We start from the raw sequence: 24,929 nt of genomic DNA, 5'->3' as shown, positions 1-24,929 counted from the left end.
GGTAGGAAACAGGAACCCAGTTATTGATATAACCTTATTGATGGCTTTCAGCAGCCCTGAGAACCTGATTTCCTATAAAAGTGTCTGGGATGCGTGCCAACGTGTCCCTCAGATCCCAAAAGGTGGGTGAGAGTGGAAAGTAGACATTGGTTCTGCTGGCCAAAGCTGACAGACCTTACATCTAACTGCCGGTTTTATAGTATGTGTGTATCTTTACTTCCGTAAAGAACTTAGTGAAACAGGTCTAGTTTATCGCCGACATGAAATGATAGGTGTTAATTCTTGTTGCCAGTCTTTTTAGTTCACATAACTTTTAGACTCAAACACCTCTGGCTGTGGCTCTGTCTCTTGTTGAACAGATGTGGTTTCCTCTTCTGGTCCTGCCTCAGGGGCAGTATTCTGGGGACACTGAAGCAGTTACGGGGTAGAGCCTGCTAGGCCGAGAGCAGTGGTCATGCCAGGGCACGACGCTGAGAACCAGCATGTGACTGTTGTAGTTCTTCCTATGGTGAATGACAGAAAGCTTTTTACCCCCCTGTCTGGGCACCCAGAGGATGTATATGAGAAGAATTGTACATTCAACTGCTGCCCTTGTTTACTGTCCTTGGCACTCCCTTCAGATGAGCACACTGTTGCTTTTTGCAGACTCAAGAGAATTGTTGGGATTCTCCACTAACTGGTGCTTCTGATTCTTCACTCATAGATAACAAAGCTGCAGCCCTTTCAGTGCTGACAGAGAGTGGATCTTGTGAAGGATGCACATGAGGAGGTGGAGCAGGTGAGAGGACCTCTGTCTTTGATGGTCATTGGAAGGCCACTCTGTGTCTAGTAGATGAGAACTGGTTATAGAGAGAGAAGATGTGTCAAGCGTGGACCACATGGGTCCCCCCTCACTCCCATCCTCCATCTCCCGTCTCCCCCACCCCACGTGGGGGTGCGATTTGTACCATTCCTCTCTGCTCCATTGCTGCACTAGGAGAGTTAGAACAGCATGTGTGAGGTGATTCAGCTCTGTAGCCGTTTAGGGAAATAGCTGGCTGAAGTTTGGGAACAACCCAGACATGATGCTGAAAGTATTAATACTTGTGTTTTTTTTCTGGCACTCACATATATCATATTGTCTCTTAGGCTGTGGAGGAATGTGACCCTTCCTGTGACCTCTTGAATGACATTGAGGAGGACAGCTCTGACAGCCGTGTTGATGAGGAGGATATATTGGGATGTCCAAACAGTCGGGACTCATATTGGTCAGAGGAAGACCAGGAGCTCATAATCCCATGCCTTGCACTGGCGAGAGCATCCAAAGCCTGCCTGAAGAAAACCCGGCTCTCAGTGGCGGAGAACGGGAAGAAGGGTCAGGTGGCCCAGCTGGATGACATTGTGGACATTTCTGATGAGATCAGCCCTAGGTAGGTGTGACCTCCACTCAAAACCTCCCAGCAGCAGCATTCTGATCTCAACTTGTGCCGTCACCTGAAGGTTTTTCCCCATCTTTTTGTTTTGAAAGTTTTCAAACCTGTTCAGTTCAGTTCAGTTCAGTCGCTTAGTCGTGTCCGACTCTCCGCGACCCCGTGAATCACAGCACACCAGGCCTCCCTGTCCATCACCAACTCCCGGAGTTCACTCAGACTCATGTCCACAGAGTCGGTGATGCCATCCAGCCATCTCATTCTCGGTCGTCCCCTTCTCCTCCCGCCCCCAACCTTTCCCAGCATCAGAGTCTTTTCCAGTGAGTCAACTTGTTGCATGAGGTGGCCAGAGTATTGCAGTTTCAGCTTTAGCATCAGTCCTTCCAATGAACACCCAGGATTGATCTCCTTTAGAATGGACTGGTTGGATCTCCTTGCAGTCCAAGGGACTGTCAAGAGTCTTCTCCAAGACCACAGTTCAAAAGCATCAATTCTTCGGCAATCAGCTTTCTTCACAGAAGGGTTAAAAAGTATTGTAGTGAGCACCTGTACTTCTGTCTAGGTTCACCTGTTGTTCACTTTTTTTCCTGTATTGGTTTATTTCTGTGTAATTAGATGTACCTTTTTAAAAACCGAAATCGATGTGCTGTTTTTATCCCTGAAGCATTCGTGAGTAAGTTGCAGACATAAGTGACGTTTTCCCCAAATATTTCAGCATGTATTTCCTAAGAACAAACAGTTTTAGTATTACATTTCAGAAATTTACATTGAATATGTGTTTGTGTGTGTTAGTCGCTTAGTCGTGTTCTGCTCTTTGCAACCCCGTGGACTGTAGCCTGCCAGGCGCCTCTGTCCATGGAATTCTCCAGGCAAGAATGCTGGAGTGGTTTGCCATTCCCTGATGATAAAGGTTATACTGAATATAATAATATTTATTATCTAATATTCACATTTCCCAAATTGTCTCTAAAACGTCTTCTATAGCATTTTTGTTTGTTTGTTTAATTCAGGGTTCTGTCAAGGGGTCATACTGCATTTGGTTGTCTTCTCTCTGGCATCTTGCAACTAAAGCAGTCCCTGTCCTTTTTTAGCTTTTTTTGTCATTGACATTTAAAAATTTTGTAAATTTTCTTGACATTTTTAAAGAATCCAAGTCAGTTGCATTGTAAAATATCCAGCAATCTGGATTCGTGTGGTTGTTTTCTCATAATTATATTCGGGTTAAACATTTTTGGCAAGAATATCACTTGGTTGAGTGTTTCATGCTTTTCACTGCATCACATCGGAAAGGCACATGGTATTAGTTTGTCCTCTTTTTGGTGCTACAGCACTAACTTGATTGCTTGATTAAAGTGGTGCCTCCTTTAATGGCATTCAGGGATGAACCCTGCCTATATCGGTTATTAAACTTATGGTTTCAGATCCCAAAATTTTTAACTGAATTAATAATATCCCATCCTACTGGCCAAGGGAGTTCCCCCCACCCTCAACTTCTTAGTAAAACAGGGTATGTATGTGTTCCATAAATACCAGTTGAATTGGTTATTTATTGGTTGCCCAGAATAAGGAACTGACGCATTTCTGGGAATTATTTCCTCACTCGTTGCATTCTTAGTTGTATCCTGGAGACCACCTAGTTGAGCTTTGTTCCTTCTTGGTTAATGGTTATTTTTTCTTTCTCCCTTTAGTGTGGATGATTTGGCTCTGAGCATTTACCCACCTGTGTGCCCTTTGACTGTGCGAAACAATGTTAAGTACTAGCTTTGAGGGAATAGCTGCAGACCTAATTGGTAGAATTTCAGGAATCACTGGTATTTTCTTAAACTGTGGGGAATATGTTTGTTTGTTACACTTGGATGCAAGTACAATAGTAATGTCACAATGTGTTTGTGCCTGATAAATAGTTGTTGAATTTGAATTCTGATAGCAGTGAACTCTGATAGTACTCTCTCTTCCATAACCACTTGGGTAATCGTTTAGAAAAACCCAAAGACCTTAGAGGGGCTTCCTAGGTGGTGCTAGTGGTAAAGAACGCACCTGCCAATGTGGGAGACGTAAGAGACATGGTTTGATCCCTAGGTCAGCAGGATCTTTTGGAAGAGGGCATGGCAACCCACTCCAGGATTCTTGCCTGGAGAATCCCATGGATGGAGAAGCCTGGTGGGCCACAGTCTATAGGTTCACAAAGAGTCAGACACAGCTGAAGTGACTTAGTATGCACGCACCCAAAGACCTTAGATAACCATGCCTTGAGAGAAATTAGTACAGTGCTTTAGGATTCTTTCACCGTGAAGTTACAAGTTTCTTATTTCCAGTATTGGCCAAAATAGGTGAATAGTCTAATAGAGAATACTCTAATTTAAAATATTAGAATATGTTTAATATCTAATTCTATATCTATTCTCTATTCTAATATCGACATATTATGTGATTTAACCGTGAGTGGTCATGAAGGGTTAAGCTCTTTATAAAAATCTGATTTTATTGTTTTCTTTGAACTCCTAGGTCCTGTGCTAGAGTTCTGTTCTCTTATTTTTTATAAACTTTAAGTTATTATGTCTCATAGGAAAGAAAAATAAATTGTGGATAGCTTATATTTTACCATCAGATGTATCAGTTCTAATAATATTTGGTAAATTTGTGGAAATTATTAATAGAGTCATCAAATGTATCTTCACAATGTGGAAACACCTTGGAGTAGAATTAGGATCCTTTTGGACATTAACTTTTTTTTCCACATTCACTTTTTAAAAATTGACTTCTGAAGAAATAAACATCCTTAGTAATACGCCATGTCAGTTGCCTAAAAGCAGTTTTAAGGAATGCATGGTATGTTGGTAGGATACATACATCCTCATGTTACCTTGTTATTGGTATTCTTAAAATTTTAAGTTTTTTAAAAAAACCCAGTTGTTTCTGCTGTATATATCCTGAACTATCAGCAGTTAGGACAAATTTAGGTTATATTTTTCCTTTTTTGTTTTCTTTAAAAAAATTTTAAATATAAAAAAGCTTATAAAGATACTATGGCAGCAGTATTAATAAGATTTTGCTAAATAGAAAAGAGTCCATGATCTGGCCACCTAATCAACATTTTTATTTTTGACTGTTTCCTCCAAGGTTTTTTTTTTTTAATGACTTCTTATTACTTGAGTATTAAAATATTGTAATATTTTAACTCTCCTTCCTTTTTTCTCACTTTCACTTTTAAAAAATTGACTTCTTGTCCCACCTCTGCTGATAGTTCAGGATATGTATAGCAGAAACAACTGTTTTTGTTTTTTTTAACTTACAGAATTTTAAGAATACCAGTGACAAAATAACGTGAGGATGTATGAATGCTACCAATGTGCATTCCTAAAATTGTTTCTAGGGTAATTGACATGGCGAAATGCTAAAGATGTTTATTTCTTCAGTCCGTTTTTAAAAAGTGAATGTGAAAAAAAAAGGGGAAGAGAGCTAAAGTATTAAATATTTTAATATTCAAGTAAAATATTTTTAGCTTTACTCCCCCCCCTCCCCTTTTTCCTCCTTTCCTTTTTTTTCCCCTAAGTATCTGTTTTATTTGTTTGGCTGTGCTGAGTTTTAGCTATTCCCCGAAGTATCTTTGGTCTTTGTTGTGGCATGCAGGATCTTTTAGTTGTGGCCTGGGGGGTCTACTTCCCTGACCAGTGGTTGAACCCAGGCCCCCTGCACTGGGAGCTCAGAGACCCAGCCACTGGACCTCCAGGGAAGTCCCCTATCCTTTCCTTTTTGTGATAGGGCTCAGAGTGAGTAACTTCTCTTGTTTCTTTTTTTTTTCTAGTCTGCAAAACTTGTATCCGTTTTAAAGAAGGCACTGGAAATAACAAAGTGAGTATGAAGACTTATCCTGAAATAGCTTTTTGAGAATAAGCCTGAACAGCCATTCTCAACTCCCAAACCCCCATCTCGAAGCGTCGAGAATGAATGTGGCATTTTCTCTCAGCTTTGCTTATGGAGCAGCTGAGACCCTTGCCCTCTTTTACTGTAGTTTTCCCTGTGTCCCCTTTTGAGGATAGGTCTTTCCCTTGACAGTGTAATAAATTTAACTTCTCTTTTCCCCATTGCATTTGCAGAGCAAGTCATGTGACCCCACAGCCAGAAGATAATTGGATTCCTTTACTCATTAATGCTGTTGATCATTGCATGAACAGAATCAAAGAACTCACTCAGAATGAAGTTGAATCATGAATTTTAATCATGGTTCATTTGAACTCTCTTCTCTTTCTTACTGTTACAGCCAAGCTCTGATGTCTGCTTTGAGAATAGAGCTAGGATGCTTTCTGGATTAGAAGGGAGTATCTGTACTTACTAAGAGACACAATTACCAAAGTTTGGTGATTAGGCCAAACTGGCAATTATTTATAAACCATATGAGTATATTTTTCTGTGCTAGATACAAAAGACAATTACATGAGTTTTTGTGATTGAGTTGCCTCTCAGAGATCCCTGGGGAAGCTGCAGTATTCCCTGTTCAATAAAATGTGTCATTGTCAAAGGTATATTTTAGCATGTTGCTGAATATTATTCTTACCAGCATGTTCTTTTGAATGTTCTTCCAGTTTGTTCCATTACTATATTGTTATTGAAGGGCTTCCCCAGTGGCTCAGCAGTAAAGAAGCTGCCTGCAATGCAGGAGACACAGGAGACAAGGTGCACTCCCTGGGTTGGGAAGATCTACTGGAGAAGGAAATGGCAGCCCACTCCAGTATTCCTGCCTGAAAAATTCCATGGACAGAAGAGCCTCACAGCTGAGCACACAAGAGAGAGTTCTGTTGGTGTTGAGCTTGTGAAAATTATTAAGTGTGTTAGTCGCTCAGTCATGTCTGACTCTTTGTGACCCTGTAGACTGTAGCCTGCCAGGCTCCTCTGTCTTAGCGATTTTCTAGGCAAGAATACTGGAGTGATTTGCCATTTCCTTTTCCAGGGGATCTTTCCAACCCAGAGATCAAACCCGAGTCTCCTGTCTCCTGCATTGGCAGGCAGTTTCTTTACTAGTGCCACCTGGGAAGCTGGAAAATCAATAAAGTGAAAGCTTATTTAAAATGGAGTCGAGAGGCCAGAAGGAGGAGCTCTCACACAGTATTACTCTAGGTCTATAACAGGAAGGATTGTCAGTTATAGACAGGACTGGTGTACATTTTATCTCCTCCAGGAAATTGACCCTAGCTACGAAGCTAATGAGAACCCCTCGTCACCCTGAACTCTCGCTTTCCTCCATGAAATTTTGTTCCAAACAACTGCTCCCAACTTCCTCCCTTTGCTTCCTTCCTTTGTGGAACTTGGCTGTGGTTTTTACTGTCGCTGGCTTGACCCTAATTGCAGTTGTTTGTTGTTCCCGAATAAACCCGTTTTGCTGGTAAAATAACTGGCTGTTTCATATTTTAGGTCAACAAGCTCAGTTGTTAGGTGTGTTCACTGTATTGAACAGACTTATTTTCCTTATACATATTTATATTGTTCTCTGTTTTGTATTGCCTGTCCCCAAATGTAAGTACAAAATTTTTATAAATCAAAAAATTTTGAATGTATAAGATTATAGGGTTTATGTAGTATTAAGGGCCTCTTCAGTTAATCCTTTTGCAAAACCATCACTGGTTAATTATATTTTTGCATCAGTCTGGAATATCACGTATTGGAAAGCAAGGTAAACCTGGAAAGTACATCTTAGAAAGCAGGGTATACAGTGCTGTACCTGACTAGGCCTCATGCCTGTCCTACAGGTCTCCGCACTTCTTCTGGGCGTCCTTTGTCTTGTGTAGATGTTCTTCATCACATCAGCCCATCTGACATCCCCATGGTCTCTCTAGGTGCACTCAGCAACAGTCGCTGTCCTGTTTTTTATTCCCACCACCCGTTCTTTTTTGTTATGTTCACTAATTTGTTATATTTTTTAGATTCCACATGTAAATGATATCATACAGTGTTTATCTTTCTCTGTCTGACTTATTTCACTTAGCATAGTAGCCTGCAAGACCAGCATCCGTTCTTTTGAGAGAATACTGTGTACTTGAGGCTGAAATTTTTTGAGTCAGGAGTTTTACTTTACTTTAATAAAGTGCCATTCTGTACTTGTTCACAAGTATTCCAAAGAAAAGGAACTAAAACCGAGAGTATCAAAGCAACAACATGGAAACAATGAAACAAATGTTAACTTTGTACAAAAGGAGTCCAGTTTTTTTTATAGGTCCTATTTCCTTTATACTTAATAACTGCATATTTCTCTACTGGACCAAATTCATGTTTTTAACATGACACTTAATTGTGGAATATTTATGCTTTTATAATATTCAACTCTAATAAGGACTTATCCATAGCTAAATATTGAAGATCATTCTCCACGCAGGTCTTATGCTGTGTATTTTATAACTTTCTTTAGTCATCTTTGGATCTTTAAGGATAATGGTCAGGGATGGCATTGACTAGTATAATCAGGATTGTCTAAAAATCATATTTTTATTTAATATTGTCCCATTTCATCAGAAATACAAGAGTGCTTTAAATATTAGGTTATTTTCCTTACCTATAAATTAATGTATGTATTGATGAATAGTAAATGGTTATGAAAAACCCTGAACTCAAAAAAAATCTTAATTATCTGAATACCTTTATAAAGGCTTTTTAAAAAAATTCCTCAAGCCCAATAGTTTCTATTTTAAGACAACTAGTCTTCATAGATGCCTTGAGCTGGGGTGACAGAAATGAGTGTTTTTTCTGTTGATTTCTGAGACTATAAGTTTTTTAGAGGTGGGGAATCTGGTTTTGTTCTTGGTCCTCTCCTGCTTAACCTGAGCAGAGAATCATTTGTCTGATAAGCAAAGTTTCTCTTCCCAGCATGCTTGGTTTTAGATTGTAGATTGAGGAGGTGGTTGGGGAACGTGATGCGGGAGCTGGAAGTTTAAGCTGGAGGCTCAGGGGCTACCACCGTGACAGTTCTGAAGTTGGTTAGGTTCTGGAACATGTTGCAGTCCATTTCCACAGTGAGCCTCTGGTGCCCCACCTTCATTGGCATGAACTCGAGTTGGGTGCGCAAAGTGTTTCTGGGCTGCACCGAATTCACTCTGAAATAGAAGAAAAGAAACGTCCTAGTTCTGTCTCAGGGCCATTCCTTTGCTGGTCCCAGTGAATCTGATGCTTACCTGCTTACAGACCCTGAAGAAATAAACATGTAAGTACCCAGCTGTTAAAACAGAGGAGGTTGGAAGAGGGTGGAAGGCAGGAGCCTCCATGGTGAGCAGCTGTATGGTTGAGAAGAGAAACATCCTATTCCAAGGGCTTCCAGGTTGCATCTGTTGTTTCATCACCTGTGACTTCAGTCTGGTCCCATTCTTGGTAATAGTAGGCTTGTGAAAACTATGGTTTTAGAATCCTCGTTGCTAACTGCAGCGGGTGTAGTGGGCATACTGAGACGTCAGGATGCCGGCAGCTGCTGTTTGGAGGCCTATCAGCAGCTTTCTTGTCTACCTGTGGACCTTCATACGGTGACTGAGCACATAGTGCAGATTTCTTTTGAGAAGCTTTATCTTAACAATCTATCTGGGAGACCACAGAAGTCTGGTTAAATGCTGGCAGTCCTTCCGTCAACTTATGGCCAAGAGTGACTGAGTTTCTTGAGGCTGAGGTGGTGGCTCAACAACCACACAACCTGTCAGGGACCTCGGGGTTGTAGGAATAGGCATCGTGAACTCTAAACTGTATGTGTGTGTTTAGTGGAGGATGCTGTGGACCTGACGAGAGAAGGAGCAATGATTAACAGAGATACTTGCAACATCTAAAGCCAACAAGGTGCTAATAACCTAGATTATACAGGGTTTGTGTGTATGAATATATGTGTGTATATATAGACCCACAGATCAACAAGGAAAAAAGGAACGGCAAAAAAAGTGGGCAAAGTTAAGGAACTATACAGAGGAGGAAATGGAAAAGGCTAATAAACATGAAGAGTTGCAAATTAAAACAATGATGAGATGTTATTTTATTCCTGTTAGACTGGATTAAAAGAGAAAACTGTGTATTGCCAAGAATGGAGGAATGGTAAGAATATAGAAGCTGTCAAGTACTGCTGGAGGGAACTGCAGCTATTCTACAAACCAATCTGGTAGCATGTGGTCAAACCAGGTCTTATCCCATGTCTCAGCAACTCCGTTCCTGTGTATTTACCCCCCGACACACACGTTTTCAAGCAGGTGATAAGGGAATGTGTGTACTTGCGGTGTCTGAGAGTTGGAGGCACTGTGGAGTGGTGTGGTGGGAAGCAGGGGTATACGTGACGGAGGAATTTGTAACAGAAGCAATGGACGACCTGTGGGTGAGTGAAAACCTGTTCTGAGTGAAATGAATTAGACCTGACATTTATATAGTTTAAAAATACAGGCTCGAGAAGCAACAGTACACATTGTACACATACTAAGACAAGGATCTGAGAGAATGGGAGTAGGGAATAGGAGTAAAGGGATGTGGAAATGAAATCCTGTGCTGTGTTGTCACTGGTAGAGTGCAGCTCCTGCCTGTGATGTTCCCTAACCCCCTCACCTGCGCTCATCAGTAATCCTCAGGCCCTCTCTGCATGACCAGGGCCTCAGCCAGCATCAGGTGCCCAAGGGGCACAGAGCCCCCCTCTCTCCTGTACCCAGTAAACATTGTTGGCCCCAGGGTGAGAGAGTCCCTGATCTTTTAGTTCAACTCTGGCAGGTATTTGCTCTGTCCTCATGGACATAGCAAACAGAGTGTCATGAGTCTTGGGTTCCTGCCATTCTTTACTATTTGAGCCACCAGGGAAGCCCAGGTTCTTGCCTTTCTGACAGGGTGAGACACTTCTGTGGGAGGAGAAGCTTGTGTTCTCTTACCTGTAGCTCTTCTCTCTGTGAATGAGCCCCCTTCCGAAGATGGAGATCACACAGTCTTCCAAGGGAACATCGAGGGGCTTATGGATGCTGACCAAGGCCATCAGGGGCTGATGTTGCTCTGCTGTCTCTGGCATCTATGGGGGATCCCAAGAGCACAGAGCTGTAGTCACGCCTTCCCCTCCTGGCTACCGTCCTGAACCCTTTCTTGGTTATTCTCCTATCTCTACCATCCTCACCTAAACTCGACTGCTGACTTCCCTCCCCTCTACGTGGTCTTCTGAATGTCCTCTCAGCCTTGATCCATCACTGACAACACTGATGGTGCCTTTCCTTCACTTGGAAACCTTGGATGGTTTCGTATTGTCTTCAGAATTCAGCTTTGATTGGCCTTCAGAGCCCGTCACAATCTAACCCCAATCTATCCCAGGCTCATCTGTCCTACCCCTGACTCCACCCTAGCCTCTGTGGACAGTTTCCCAGCCCCAGCACAGCCCCCAGGCTCCCTTCCTTTGGGCCTCTTTACTCAGTCTTCCATCTGCAATGGCCTTCTCCCTCCTCTGCACTGAAAGCTCACCTATTGTTCAAAGCCTGACACAAATGCCACCTCCTCCATGAGGTGTTCCCAAACCCCCAGCCGGAAATAGGCCTCTTTACTTCACTTGTGCCAGAGTGACTTTGCTCCTCTGAAAGCTGGTACATAGACCACATGTGGTGGCACCCTTGCCCAACTGTAACCCCCTCCAGGGCAGAGACCAAGTCACATTCATTTTGGTCCGAGTACACATGTGGAAAGAGGACTGGACTAAGAGCCCTAAGCCTCTAAGACAGGCCATTTTTAAGATTTGTAGGCATGATGCTTTCCTCATCTGAATAACGGGAAGAGTTCACCTCCCAGGGCTGTTGTATTCAAAGAAGTAAAACGTGAAAATACACTGGTTTTGTATAAAGTGCTAAATGACCGTAGGCTATTATCTTTGTAAGTTTGGAGGCAGCCACTGAGAAGACTCCAATTTTAGAAACCTTTACTTAAAGTGGAAAGATTTAAATCTTAGTATCATCTATAAGAAATCATCTCTTTCAAGAGAAGGAGCTCTCAACCCAGCATTTCCTGATAGTTTCTTCAGCACGGTCACCTGCTCTGAAGCTTGAGGGGCTCTGTTCTTTCTGAATAGCAGCAAACACAGCGATTTGGGGAAGGACCGGTGCCTACCTCGATGGCAAGGTGTGGTCTGCAAATGGCGATGTCTTGCTGGGCGAAGCAGGTAAGGCTGGAGTGCGTTGCCATGGCAGTGAGTCTGAGGAAGCTATTCTCTGGCAGGCTTTGTTCAAAATTGGAGTTGAACAGGGAGGTAGAGATTTTCTTAGCTGAAACACGTAACAGGGGGAGTCAGGGACCAGGAGTGCCCCAGAGACAAGCAGTGGTTTCACACATGACTCCCAGGAATCAGGGCCTCACTGACGCCAGAAAGATGCCTCATTCCTCACAGCAGTTTCAGAAGGAACTCGCTCAAGAACCCACCCAAAAGGACTTGGCTGGCGGTCCAGTGGTTAGGACTCCGTGGTCCCAAGGCAGGGGGTCCAGGTTCAACCCCCAGTCAGGAAACAACAATTCCCACATTCCACCACCAAGAGCCCGCATGCTGCAACTAAGACCAGGGGCAGCCAAAATAAAACAACGAGCAACCCATCCAAGACCAGCATCAGCACCATGGGCACAACACTCTTGGCAGACCACCTCCACAGGGCTCTGGAAAGGGCCCTGTGGACGACAAGTGGAGCCTCAGTCCCCTTGTCTAGTAGTAACACCTACCTGGCGGGATGGCTTCTGGTTTATGAGGCAGTTGTTAAGTGCTGGCCTCAGACCTGCCACCCAGTCACGGCTGGATATACGCTTGCTTGGTCCCCTCCCCTTCTCTGCTTCTGTTCTTTCCGGTTTGCAGAGAAAATGAAGCCAGCTTCCCTCCTCGCCACTGCCTCCAGGGCGCGGCCCCCTCTGTGCGCAGATCCTGTCCTCTGCTTTTTAGATCAGTGCTCCATCCCAACCCCACCGCTGCTTAGCTGTGTGACTGTGGGCAGTTTAGTTAACTTTCTGTGTCTTGGTCTCCTCATCTGTAAAGCGGGATGATAATGGTTCCTGCCTCATAAGGTCATTATGAGGATAAATGAGATAATGCATACAGAACACTTAACATCATCTTTGCCGAAAATAAGTGCTCAATAAATGTGAGCTGTAATTATTCTAGTTGTGTCTCATTTCCTCAGAGGTTGCACCATCGATTATAACCCATCTCTCCTGAGGCTTTGTCTTTTTCTATTAATTCTTCTTCAGCATATAAGCAGGTTCTGCTCTCTGTCATCTTAAAACAAAGAACACCTTCCCTTTCCCGAGTGTCCCCGTCTGCCACCCAGCCTCTCTTCTTTTTCCATCCGTTCTTCCAGGAAGGACTGCGTACCTTGTCTCACCTCCTCAGCTCTCGGTCAGTTTAAGCCCCAGGATCCTACTGCTTCTCCACCGACCTCCCTGTCAGTAGAGGCTTCCCCGCCCTGACCTCTCCCAGCCCCTCCGCTGGCCGTGCTGGGCTCCCCCTCCTCCTCTCTGACTTAGTCTCTCCCTCTAGGTCTCCCTGTCTGCTGCCTGCACGCTGGTGCTGCCTGGGTTTCCTCCTCACCCTCTCATTTTCTCAGCCCTTCCCCACTCGCCCCTGCCCCCATCCAGGACTTTATCCAAAATACCAGGTTTAGGTTTCCAGCTGCCTACTGTCCATCACAGCGCAGATGTCTTCTGGGATTTCAAACCCAACATGCAACAAACAGAACGCGTCATCTTTCTCCCCAAACCTGTTCTTTCCCATTGGCCCTACTTTAGAGGCTCATCCAAACTGGAAGCACCTTCTAGCCGCATACCCAAGTTCAATCTAGCCCACTTCTATAATATGACTTCATTTGAAAAGTTTTGCTAGTTTACTTTGTCCTTCGATTTTTTCAAAACCTTCCAACTTTAATCTGTGGTTGTTGGATACACATGAGATACACATTAGAATCATATGGGAAGCTTTAAAAATTCCCAATGCCAAGCCACACCCCAAGTCAATTAAAACAGACTCCGACCGAGAAACCTAAGAATCAGTATATTTAAAATTCTCCAGGTGATTCAACATACAGACAAGGCTGAGATACATGACTCTAATATGACCCCTTCCATTCCATTCTACCAAAAGTTCTTTTTCAAAAATGAATTTCTAATCCCATTGACTCCTCTGGTTAAAACCTTTTACCAGCTCCGCATTGCCCAGAGAATAAAACCCAACTCTTGAGCAGCATCTACAAGCCACTTCAAGATCTGGCCCAGTCACGCAACTCCCCCACTCCACTCCTCCCACTCTTGGAAAGGGAACAGGGTGGAAAGACTGGAGGCAGGGGGACCAGTCAGGAGGGAGCTGCAATCATGTAAACAAGCTCTATTCCACTGATTCTCTTGCCTGCACATTGGAGTCACCCAGGGACTTAACAATATTTTTGATGTTTGGGTCAAATTGTGGAGTTTCTGACTTAATTGGTCTGGGGTGCAAGGTGAGCATCAAACTTCCCCCAGTTGGTTCTTACATGCAGCAAAGTTGGAGAAGTTTTCCATGAGAACTAGAGCTAGCTGCTCTAGTCCAGGGAATTTCAACCCTAGAATAATACAGGGAGCTCTGAAAAAAGTCCAGTGCCTGGATCCGGCTCCAGATCAATTACATAAGATTCTCAAGGAGGAGGAAGAACCTGGGCATATGTCCCTTCTGCCTGGAAAGCCCATGACTCACTTCTCTGTCTGACACTGCCTTACTCATCCTTCAAGACCCAGGGCAGCCTGATTTACCTGGGGGCAGCCTGCTCCTGCCTGGGAGAGATGCTAATCCACCATTGTACTGTGCTTACTTCGTCAAACACTTCTTACCCTGCTCCACAGTCTGTTGACTCAAACGACTACAATCAGAATTGTGGGTTTTGTTTTTCCTGTGTGAAGCTCAGTAAATATGTACTGAATGAGACAGAGAGCGAGCGAGCCCATCAGGAACTAGAAACCATGTCTTCAAATCTGCAGGGGTTGCTGTATGGCTGCTGCCATACAGGTGGGAGCTGGGTGTGTAGAGTGTTGGGAAGGGGCCCCAGAGCGTTACCTGAGTTGGCACTGAGTGTAAGGACAGACTTCTTCCTCCAGAGCTTGGCAGCAAGGACGCCATTGTAGTACACTGCCTGCAGCCTAACTGCCAGCTGCACTTCCTTCTCCTGGTCCCTGGGCTTTAACAAGTTCACAGAGAACTCTACATTCTTTCCCAGGGCTAGGGAACTCGGTGCTTTCAAAAAGAGATGTAGAGGATCATCAGTCTCACAACAAGGAGGATAGATGGCACCATCTTTCTTGTGTTTCATTACGTATCTGGACTTCCTCCAGCACCACTTTTTCTTGAGAAGATCCTGAAGAATGGAATAAACAAAGCAGGCCTCTTACCCAGCAGGTATAGACTCTTCTAATAAAAGCTCAGGATTAAGGTTCATTGACCCACTACTGCTCAAATTGCCCAAGGCCACAAGAGCCTTGCAAACCTCTTGCGCCACGTGTAGTTAAAAGAAAGGTTTGTGTTAGACAAACTCACCACAGATACAGTGTGTCTCTTCCAAGTCACTCAGGGGTCAAGTTCTTCAAGTACTGTGAATTTGCCCCTTGAACGGTGGGAAAGCTAGTTTTTGCCCAAGTTGCAGGAACTTGTATTTTCCTAAGTGAGGGAGTTTGGACTTATTCCAAGGGAAATGGAGGCCATGGAATATTCTGGAGCAGGAATATTCTGTCACATAAACATATCTGTGTCCTGGGAAGCTCACTCTGGAAACTGTAAGTTAGAGATGGAATAATGATGGGGAAACTGGAGGCAGGGGTCCAATTAGGAGGCTACTATAATCCTCTAGAAAAGAGATGATGAGGCCCTGAGTGACCTGCAGGCAACGGGGAAGGAGATGAGGAGATGGGGGTGAGGGTGCCATTGGGCGGCTCAAGAACAGTGCAGGCCTTCTTGTTTGGACAAATGGGAGGACAGGGCCGCGGGGCACTCTAATAACTAATATGGAGGGGAATCCACAGGGAGGGTGGGGAGTGTTGGAATACAGCAGGAGACAGAGAATATTTCCTGGCAGCTGGGCTTGGTTTTTCTTTTGTCTTTGGCCATGCCACATGTGACATATGGGATCTTAGCTTCCCAACCAGGGATTAACCCCCTGCAGTAGAAGTGCAGAGTCTTAACCACTGGACCACCAGGGAAGTCACCTGGGCTTGGTATTAAGTATTCTGTTCTATAGCAGTAGTTCTCAGCTGGGGACAATTTTGCCCCCAGGGGACATTTGGAAATGTCAGGAGACATTTCTGGTTGTCACAACTGGTGGTGCTGGTTGAGGAGGGGCTGGCATCTAGAGGAGAGAGACCAGGAAGGCTTCTGAATGTCCCAGGTCGCACAGCCTCCCAGAGAGCAAAGATATCTGGTCCAAAATGTGAGTAAAGTCAAACAAGGTTGAGCAGTCCTGTTTTATGTGATGGGGAGCGGACAGCACGTCTCCCTGACCTGCATGTGTCTGGCCCATTCCTTTCCCTCTGTTGCTGTTTGGGGCCCTCTTCCACCTGGTGCGTGCATACTAAATTGCTTCAGTCGTCTCCAACCCTTTGCAATCCCACAGACTGCATCCGTTCAGTCTGTCCAAGGGATTTTTCTGGGCAAGAAAACGAGTGGGTTGCCATTTCCTACTCCAGGGGATCTTCCCGACCCAGGGATCGAACTGGCATCTCCTGCATTGGTGGGCAGATTCTTTACCTCTGAGCCACCTGAGAGGACCCCCACTGCCTGGTACCTTCAGGATACTTGTAGTTCTGTGTGATGTCCTCACGGCGGTCACCGTCCACATTCTCGGTGCTATTATTGCCAAAATCCTTAGGGTTGCAGTCAGTCAACTCCAGGGTCCCGTCCTCACGGCACCTCCAGACCACACATGAGGCATTTATGGAGGCAAAAATGTCTGCTGCTGCAGGCTCAGCTGCACTATCCCCTCCTTGACCGCTCTGACTGGGACCAGATCACAGGCCTCCAGGACTGAGGGAGAGAAACGTCAGTGAGTGAGAGGAACCACAGCCAGACCTTGGCTTCGGTCAGAGCAGCCAAACCTCTGTCCCCATCCTAACGCCCTGTTGCCCCTCTGCTGGAATCAAGGTCAGAGGTGGGCACTAGGCAGGGTTTCTGAGGGCACAGAGGAGGTGAGGCTCACTTGTAGTGACAAAGCTTTTTGGTCATGGTCTATGGCAGGCGCCCTCTCAGAAGCTGGACGAGACCTCAGAGTTAGAGAGGACATGGGAGCTCCTAAGCCAGCTTGAGCGCAGACATGACAGGAGCAGGCTGCCTTTGTTGAGCACTTCCTGCGTGCCTGGCTCTGTGACTGTTCTGTTCCTGGGGGGCCTTGGGCCGGCATCCCACTGCTCACCATCAGTCCTGTCACCCCTTCTGTTTTAGGGGCTGCAGACCCACTATGGAACACCTGCTGCCCCTGCTTCCTCTCCAAGGGACTCCCTGTACTCTTGCAGCGCTGTGTAACCCAGGGGTCCTAGGCCCACCCCAGGCTTTACCTTCACCTCCTTTAAGAGCACTTGGGTATAGAATCTGCCATCCGTCATAACCCTCAGGCAGAGCAGGCCGGGCCATCCAGCACTCCGTGGAAGTCTGGAAGATCCTGAAGCAAAGGGAACAATACAAGTTGCGGGGGGGGGGGGGGGGGGGGAGTCCGGAAGCAGCCCTGGAGATGACAGAGCTGATACTGAGTGGCTGGGAGGACACTGCGGACGAGTGGTTCCAACACTCCCAGGAAGGGGCGTGCATCTCACATTCACCCTGACCTTCGGAATCCTGCCTTCCAGAATCCGGAAGGCCTATTCAAAGCAGGGCTGCTTGGGGCGGGGAGTTCCCGTGGATGAGAGCCTGCGGGTTTGGAGCCCTTTCAGGTCTGGGACGTCAGGCATCCCCTTTGGGCTTCTCACCAGGCTCTGCCTCTGTTGCCTTCTCCATTCCGCCGCCTCTCCTCGTTGTAGTACTCGTCTACCAGCAGGCCCCCGCCGGTGTCCTGGGCGGAGGTGAAGGCGGTCACGACACGGGCAGGGATTCCCAGGCCTCGCAGCACTGCGGGCAAGCGGGCAGAGGGTCAGGGCACCAGAGAGGCCTGGGACGCGGGGGATGGGGTCTATGGCTAGCGTGATCAGTGTCTCCTCTGGACACCGGGCACTTTCATGGTCCTAAATGCCAGGTGACATTGTGGAAAGAAGGGGCACGGGAGCTGACACCCGCCCGACCTAGGCTACGTGCAGGCCAAGTAATGAGAAACAGACAAGATACACAGCAGGTGGAGTGGACAGCGGGGGGCTTCAACAGAGCGCTGGGACTGGCTTTTCCGGGGCAGAGGCAGGCAGGAGCTTTGGGGAGTTTGGGAGCAGAGCTCGCCAGATGGGCCCAGCTTTGCTGAATCTGGGAAAAGGAGCAGAAGTTGGTTGGGAGGAGTGGCTGGGGAAAAGCCGTCTTGGCCAGATGGCGCATGGGAAGCAGGCATAGGTGTGGTGGAGGTGGGGGATGCTGCGGAGTGGAGGCAGTGGCTGCTTTTGGAGATGTCACGGGGCAGGGGGGACCGGGCAATGCAAGAAGCAAGGCAGACACTCTGTGCGGTAGCCAAGGTGACTTGCCTGGGTGTGGCAGGCAAGTCTGCTCTGTACCTGTGCAAGCAGCAGCTGCCAACACCCAGGCCTGACCCTCGTACATGGGCCTCCCATGACCAGTGACCCTCTGTCGCAGGATGGGCGCACTGTCCCGGCGCTTGTTCAGCAAGGCCCTTTCCTCCATAGTCTGGATCTTCGCAGTGAGCAGGACGAACTTCTCCTTAAGAACGTGCAGCTGTTTGGGGAAATGTGTGGATGTTTATGGGGGTGAGTAGGGAGGGCTCCGGCTTCTCAGGTGGCGCTAATGGTAAAGATCCCGCCTGCCAATGCAGGAGTTGAAAGAAACATGTGTTCAATCCCCGGGTGGGGAAGATCCCCTTGAGGAGGGCATGGAAACCCACTCCAGTATTGCCTGGAGAATCCCACGGACAGAGGAGCTTGGTGGGCTATAGGGTCGCAAAGAACCGGACACAACTGAAGTGACTTAGTACGCCCGTAGCAAGGGCTCATCAAAGTTCTCCAGGCATGGTGAACAGATCACCTGTATGGAAATCACCTGGAACTTGTTAAACCTGCATGTTCCTGGGCTCCACCCTCACCCACTGGGATGGTGTCTGGGAAACATTTGTAACAAGTCCTTCAGAAGCAGGGGTTCGTGAGCCATGAAAATGAAAGTGTTAGTCGCTCAGTCGTGTCCGATTCTTGTGACCCCATGGACTGTAGCCCCCCAGGCTCCTTTGTCCATGGGATTCTGCAGGCAAGAATACTGGAGTGGGTTGTCATTCCCTTCTCCAGGGGATCTTCCTGACCCAGGGGTTGAAACCTGGATCGAACCCAGGTCTCCCGCATTGCAGGCAGATTCTTTACTCTGTGAGCCCCCAGGGAAGCCCATAGTGGCAAATGAAACTCAGGACACGAGAGCAGCAGGAGGGCTGCCCCTCGCTGGAGGCTTTCACTGTTCCTTGGTCTGCCTGGCCCTGATTCTTCGAGTGTTTGCACCTGGGGCCTTGAGGCCCACGTTTCCTCCTCCTCGCAGGCTAGCGCTGTCCCTCACCACCTCCTCAGAGGAGAGGGTTGAGCCACATGAGGAAAGAGAGAACACATTACTCCTGTGAGAGAACTTTTGAAGGACAATAGGAAAGGACCAGGCCACCTTCATGGGAATAATTTAGAAATGAAAACAAGTTCCTTTGACTGCCTTATCCCCAAACCACAGGTAAGATGGAACTGACCCCCTTCTTCCCAGGGACCTAAGCTACCTGCCAGGGCTGGGGGTGAGGAGGCAGGGAGAGGGAGGTCTCAAGGAAACCCAGGTCAGTTTTAGTCCTCGCTGGCTTGTGACCTGAGGGAGGACCCCTTCCTGTCATTTCTCTCCCCGCTGGATGCTGTCTGCCCCTCCTCACTCAGACCCTCCTCCAGGGACTGTCCCCTGCACTCTGGGAGGAGGGGACCATTCGTGAGTAAAAAACTTCTGGGGCCCTAGACGGGGGCAGCTCTGGCAGAGGACTGGAGACGGTAGCTTGCTGTCTGCAGTACCACATCAGGCCCACTGTTGATGGGACCTGCAGCCTCTATGGCTGGTGGGAGTTTTGGGGTTGGTGTGAATGCGCTAGGCCTCACTTATTCAGAAGCATCTGGCCCACCTAACTTTTGGACAGAACTGTGTGGGGCACCCAGCACCATTAGTGTTCCTACTGTGGGCCAGATCACCTGGGGGCATCTCAGTGCAGCATGGCTGCTGCAGTAGGAAGGGCAAGCCGCCCTCCCAGCATCGGGGCACATATCTGGTTCTAACTTGAATCCAAATGCCTGGGGTCTACCTGAGCCGAATCCAGGTGGTAGAGTGATGGCAGGGGACACTGCCATCCTTATGGTTAGAGGTTAGAGGTCGGGGTGTTACCACTTCCCATCGCTGCACTCAGGAGCCACCTGAGTGTAGAAAAGCTACAGTTACAAATCCCATCACCATAGAGGAGAAATTTGTGTGAAGGGACAAGTACCAGTGTCCAGTACCGGGCACTGTGGTATCCTCTCCAAAACCAGTAGTAGCAGATACATACCTGGGGAAAATATCTGAGTTGTACACAAAGGCCGGCTGCATGTTGATGGTGGTGGTCTCAGACAGGGGATCTGGCAAACCTGAATCCATTATGCTTCTTCTGGGTGGCTGGACTGCAGAAGAGGTTAGCTTTTTATATTGTGCTAGGGCTAATGGGTTTCCCAGTGGAATAGACTTGTTAGGCTTCTTCCTATTGTTGGCCCCAGATGTGGGCTAAAGGGTGAGTTCTGAGTCCAAGTTTCTGGGTTTCAAGCTTCACTTGAAATGTGGGTACCTCTGATGACCAACTCCACAGGTAAATAAGTCGAGGCTTGGGTCCAGGCATTGCTGCCACTGGGTGCTGTGTTCTCACAACCAAGAACAGCCACGTGATATGGGTAGTGGTTCTCCTTGGAGTCAGAGGTAGACTGGAAAATAACAGTCTGAGGAGCAGGTGTGGTTTCTATAGCATCTGTGTCAAAGACTGGTTTGGCATCTGTCGCGATGCCATCTGCTGGAGCATAGATAACTGCCAAAGCCATAGGTGGGGGCTGGGGAAAACAGGAGCTGAAGCCATAGATGTGGGGTTGGGGAAAACAGGAGCTGAAGCCATAGATGTGGGGCTGGGGAAAAAGGAACTGAAGCCACAGATGTGGGGTTGGGGAAAACAGGAGCTGAAGCCATGGATGGGGGTTGGGGGAAACAGGGGCTGAAGCTATAGTTGGGGGGCTGGGGGAGGCAGGACCCAAAGTCATAATTTGAGAACTGAGGGAAACAGCCAAAGTCCTAGATGGGGGGGGGGGGGGGATGTGAGGGAAGACAGGACACAAAGCCATAGATGGGGGGGGCGGGGTGAGGGAAGACAGGACACAAAGCCATAGATGGGGGGGTGAGGGAAGACAGGACACAAAGCCATAGATGGGGGGGTGGGACAGGGGAGACAGCGGCCGGACCCAAGAGGGAGGGATGGGGAAGACATAGGCTGGAGTTCTAGATAGTGGGCCTGGGGAAACCAGGACCCAAGGCCGCAGGTGGGGGCCCAGGAAAGACGGCAGCCGGAGCCCCAGACGAGGGCCCGGGGAACACGGCAGCCGGAGCCCCAGACGAGGGCCCGGGGAAGACGGCAGCCGGAGCCCCAGGTGGGGGCCCGGGGAAGACGGCAGCCGGAGCCCCAGATGGGGGCCCAGGGAAGACGACAGCCGGAGCCCCAGATGAGGGCCCGGGGAAGACAGCAGCCGGAGCCCCAGTGCGGCTGGAGACCATGGGCACAAATGAGAGTGTCGTGCGTGGTCTCTGTGCAGTGTGTGTCTGCTGCACCCCAATCCCTGGGGGAGACCGAAAAATCATAGCTTTAGAAGGGGGCGTAGTGTCCATGGCTGTGATGCCCAGATCTGAAGAAGACGGGGAGGTCACACTTCCAGATGCCGGGACTGTGGTGGGAAAAGGGACGGCAGTAGCAGGGATGGGCTGCACAGTTAGAACAGAGAAGGCAGCCGGAGTCCCTGATGAGGGCCCGGGGAAGACAGCAGCCGGAGCCCCAGATGGGGGCCCGGGGAAGACGGCAGCTGGAGCCCCAGATGAGGGCCCAGGGAAGACGGCAGCCGGAGCCGCAGGTGGGGGCCCGGGGAAGACGGCAGCCGGTGCCCCAGGTGGGGGCCCGGGGAAGACGGCAGCCAGAGCCCCAGATGATGGCCCGGGGAACACGGCAGCCGGAGCCCCAGACGGGGGCCCGGGGAAGACAGCAGCCGGAGCCCCAGACGGGGGCCCAGGGAAGACGGCAGCCGGAGCCCCAGACGATGGCCCGGGGAAGACGGCAGCCGGAGCCCCAGACGAGGGCCCGGGGAAGACGGCAGCCGGAGCCCCAGCGCGGATGGAGACCATGGGCACAAATGAGAGTGTCGTGCCTGGTGCAGTGTGTGTCTGCTGCACCCCAATCCCTGGGGGAGACCGAAAAATCATAGCTTTAGAAGGGGGTGTAGTGTCCATGGCTGTGATGCCCGGATCTGAAGAAGACGGGGAGGTCACACTTCCAGATGCCGGGACTGTGGTGGGAAAAGGGACGGCAGTAGCAGGGATGGGCTGCACAGTTAGAACAGAGAAGGCAGCCAGAGTCCCTGATGAGGGCCCGGGGAAGACGGCAGCCGGAGCCCCAGATGAGGGCCCGGGGAAGACGGCAGCCGGAGCCCCAGATGATGGCCCGGGGAAGACGACAGCCGGAGCCCCAAATGAGGGCCCAGGGAAGATGGCAGCCGGTGCCCCAGGTGGGGGCCCGGGGAAGACGGCAGCCGGAGCCCCAGATGATGGCCCGGGGAAGACGGCAGCCGGAGCCCCAGATGGGGGCCCGGGGAAGACGGCAGCTGAAGCCCCAGATGAGGGCCCGGGGAAGACGGCAGCCGGAGCCGCAGGTGGGGGCCCGGGGAAGACGGCAGCCGAAGCCCCAGACGGGGGCCCGGGGAAGACGGCAGCCGGAGCCCCAGACGGGGGCCCGGGGAAGACGGCAGCCAGAGCCCCAGACGATGGCCCGGGGAAGACGGCAGCCGGAGCCCCAGACGAGGGCCCGGGGAAGACGGCAGCCGGAGCCCCAGCGCGGCTGGAGACCATGGGCACAAATGAGAGTGTCGTGCCTGGTGCAGTGTGTGTCTGCTGCACCCCAATCCCTGGGGGAGACCGAAAAATCATAGCTTTAGAAGGGGGTGTAGTGTCCATGGCTGTGATGCCCGGATCTGAAGAAGACGGGGAGGTCACACTTCCAGATGCCGGGACTGTGGTGGGAAAAGGGACGGCAGTAGCAGGGATGGGCTGCACAGTCAGAACAGCGGGGGCGATGGGAGGGTTTGGAAGAGGGGTGAGTAAGGATAAGGGAGGGGGAGGATCTACACACATGGGTGTTGGGGATTCAGTTCTGTAAGAGGGTGGTGGTAAGGAGAGGGTTGGGGTGCTCAGTGGTTTGGAGAGGTCAGAAGTAAAAGGGGGTGCTGCTCTGACTGAACACCGAGTGCCTTCATCCTTCTTAAGGTTCATTCCCACAATGGGATTGCAAACTGGAGGAAGACGAGCACGTGCAGCAATAGCAGCGTGAGAGTACACGGGGGCTGTGTGTCTTGCCCCCTGATCCAGACAAGTTGTCAGGCAAGGTGGACGGCCAGCCAGACTGAGGAATCTGGAGTTCCGGTCGGCCAAATTGCTGGTAGCAGGAGGGACCGCCAAAGTGTGACTGACCGGAATCAGGGAGCCTGTCGTCCCTGGGGCAGGCGGAGGGACACTGTGGCGTCGCATGGCCTTCCTTGCATCTTTCAGGATTTTGTTCCGCTGACGCTGCATGCTTTGTTTCAGGGTGCCCCAGGTTTTGGCGAGAGTCATGCCTGGAAGCTTCGGAGGAGGGGGAAGGTTGCTGCGACCCCACGGCAGAGGCAGCGGTGGTGGCACTGGTGGCAGCAGTGGCGGCAGTGGCAGAAAAAGCGGCACGGGTGTCTTCCGCTTGATGGGGTGCCTACTGCTGGCAGATCCCAGGGGCGAAGAGCTTCTCCGTGGGGTGTCTGAAGGTTGTTTATGCTGCAGCACCTTCCCGGAAATCAGTGACTCTGGGGAGCTGGGTCGGTGGTCTTCTCCCAGCACCTCTACTGGCCTCTCGGGCAGCAGGTTGCAGCACGGACCTGGGGCAGAGAGCACCGTGGCCAGGGGCCCAGGTTGCAAGGGAGGCTGGCCGTCTCCACCAGTGCCGGCTGAGCAGATGGCGGGGCTTCCGGAGGAATTCAGCCGAGACCCCTGGGCTTTCTCACGGAAGCTGCCTTCTGGGTGCACCGGAAGGAGGTTTGGAGGCTCAGGACTGCACTGCAGGGATGTGAGGACCCCGCTGGTCTCCTGGGGCCTGGGTGTCGCTGTCACATCCCCACTGTGGTACAGACCATCGTCCTGTCCTTCGGCCTCTGCGTGGCCTTCCTCCTTTGTCATGCCTTCCCTGGGCTCTTCTTGGCCCATCACCTCTCTCTCCTTTGCGCAAGGAAGTGGGAGGTGACTGGTTGCTACCAGCTTCCCAGGCTTGACCACCTGAGCAGGTAGCTCAGGTAGTGAACTCAGGAGCGTAGTTGCCCATACAGTATTGATTGCACACCAAAACGCCAGAGAATAGAGTGTGAAACTGGGAGAGTGCCTCCCTAGCTTCTGACTCCACTCGTGGTCAAGCATGCACTGGAGGGGGGAGTCCTCAGCCTGGCCTTTGTGATGAGTCCATGGTATACGTGTCACAGAGAAACTGTGCTGCGCGCGCGTGGGTGTGGCAAATTACAGGGCAAAGGGCAGGGCCCCAGCGCATGACCCCTCCCAGGCTCTCTAGCAGCTGAGACTTCCCACTGTGGGCGGCAGGTGTTTGGCACCAGAGGGGCCACCATGCAAAGACTGGTAAGGACTGTGGGGGCCTCCTCCTCCAGAGCTCATCCTGTCTAGCACCTCCTCATGCAGCCCCCTTGGTGCCTGCATTTGTATCGGTCAGCCCTTCCCTGCCTGTGTCTCAGAGGCCTGTGCAAAGCTGAGTGCAAGAGCCACCCATCCTGTCGGGGGGTGGTCCAGCACCTATGGGGACCTCCCCAGCTTCTCTGCGAGACCTGGAACCAGGAGCACCTTCTCCATTGCTGCTCCTCTGCCATCATCACCAGCCGGCAGGGAATGCAGAGCCCTCACCTGGCCGGATGCTGCCCCCCACAACCTCCCTTCCTGGCAGGTAAGGCTCTTCACGTCTTTTTAGAAATTTGGTACAACAGTTCGACTTTAGACTGGTCTTCAGGGTGTGCAGAGAGTGATGGCTTAGCCAGGATTTGAACCAAGCCTTCTCTGGGCTGTGTGCCTCCTGGTCATCCATGCTTCATGTATGACTGTTCTTTTCTTGTACTCCTGATGACAAT

General features: G+C 49.5%; 2 protein-coding genes and 1 pseudogene across 2 annotated transcripts; 1 reads left to right on the top strand and 2 right to left on the bottom strand.

The window, feature by feature from the left end:
• Window positions 1–25: 25 nt before the first annotated feature.
• On the top strand, window positions 26–6,985 carry LOC129563343 (cyclin-D1-binding protein 1). The gene is given in 7 exon segments (XM_088840050.1): window positions 26–122; window positions 704–737; window positions 739–778; window positions 1,129–1,409; window positions 3,098–3,158; window positions 5,215–5,261; window positions 5,507–6,985. Coding segments are annotated over 7 exon segments (660 nt in total). The 5' UTR covers window positions 26–40; the 3' UTR covers window positions 5,622–6,985.
• Window positions 6,986–8,214: 1,229 nt separating this feature from the next.
• Window positions 8,215–19,152, bottom strand: LOC148776655 (protein 4.2-like; annotated as a pseudogene).
• A 1,869-nt stretch (window positions 19,153–21,021) lies between these two features.
• On the bottom strand, window positions 21,022–24,216 carry LOC148776654 (nuclear pore-associated protein 1-like). Its single transcript, XM_088840213.1, has 3 exons — window positions 22,143–24,216; window positions 21,521–21,854; window positions 21,022–21,226 (listed from the first exon to the last, which is right to left on the bottom strand). Exons 1-3 carry the CDS (start codon window positions 24,214–24,216, stop codon window positions 21,022–21,024), a joined length of 2,613 nt encoding a protein of 870 aa, XP_088696339.1.
• Window positions 24,217–24,929: the final 713 nt, after the last annotated feature.

The sequence above is a fragment of the Moschus berezovskii genome, chromosome 9, assembly GCF_049115385.1.
Source record: "Moschus berezovskii isolate FMDL1 chromosome 9, NW_MosBer_1.0, whole genome shotgun sequence".
Classification (NCBI taxonomy): Eukaryota; Metazoa; Chordata; class Mammalia; order Artiodactyla; family Moschidae; genus Moschus; species Moschus berezovskii.
Note: the sequence above shows the minus strand (reverse complement) of the source record. Positions and strands in the feature narration are given on the sequence as shown.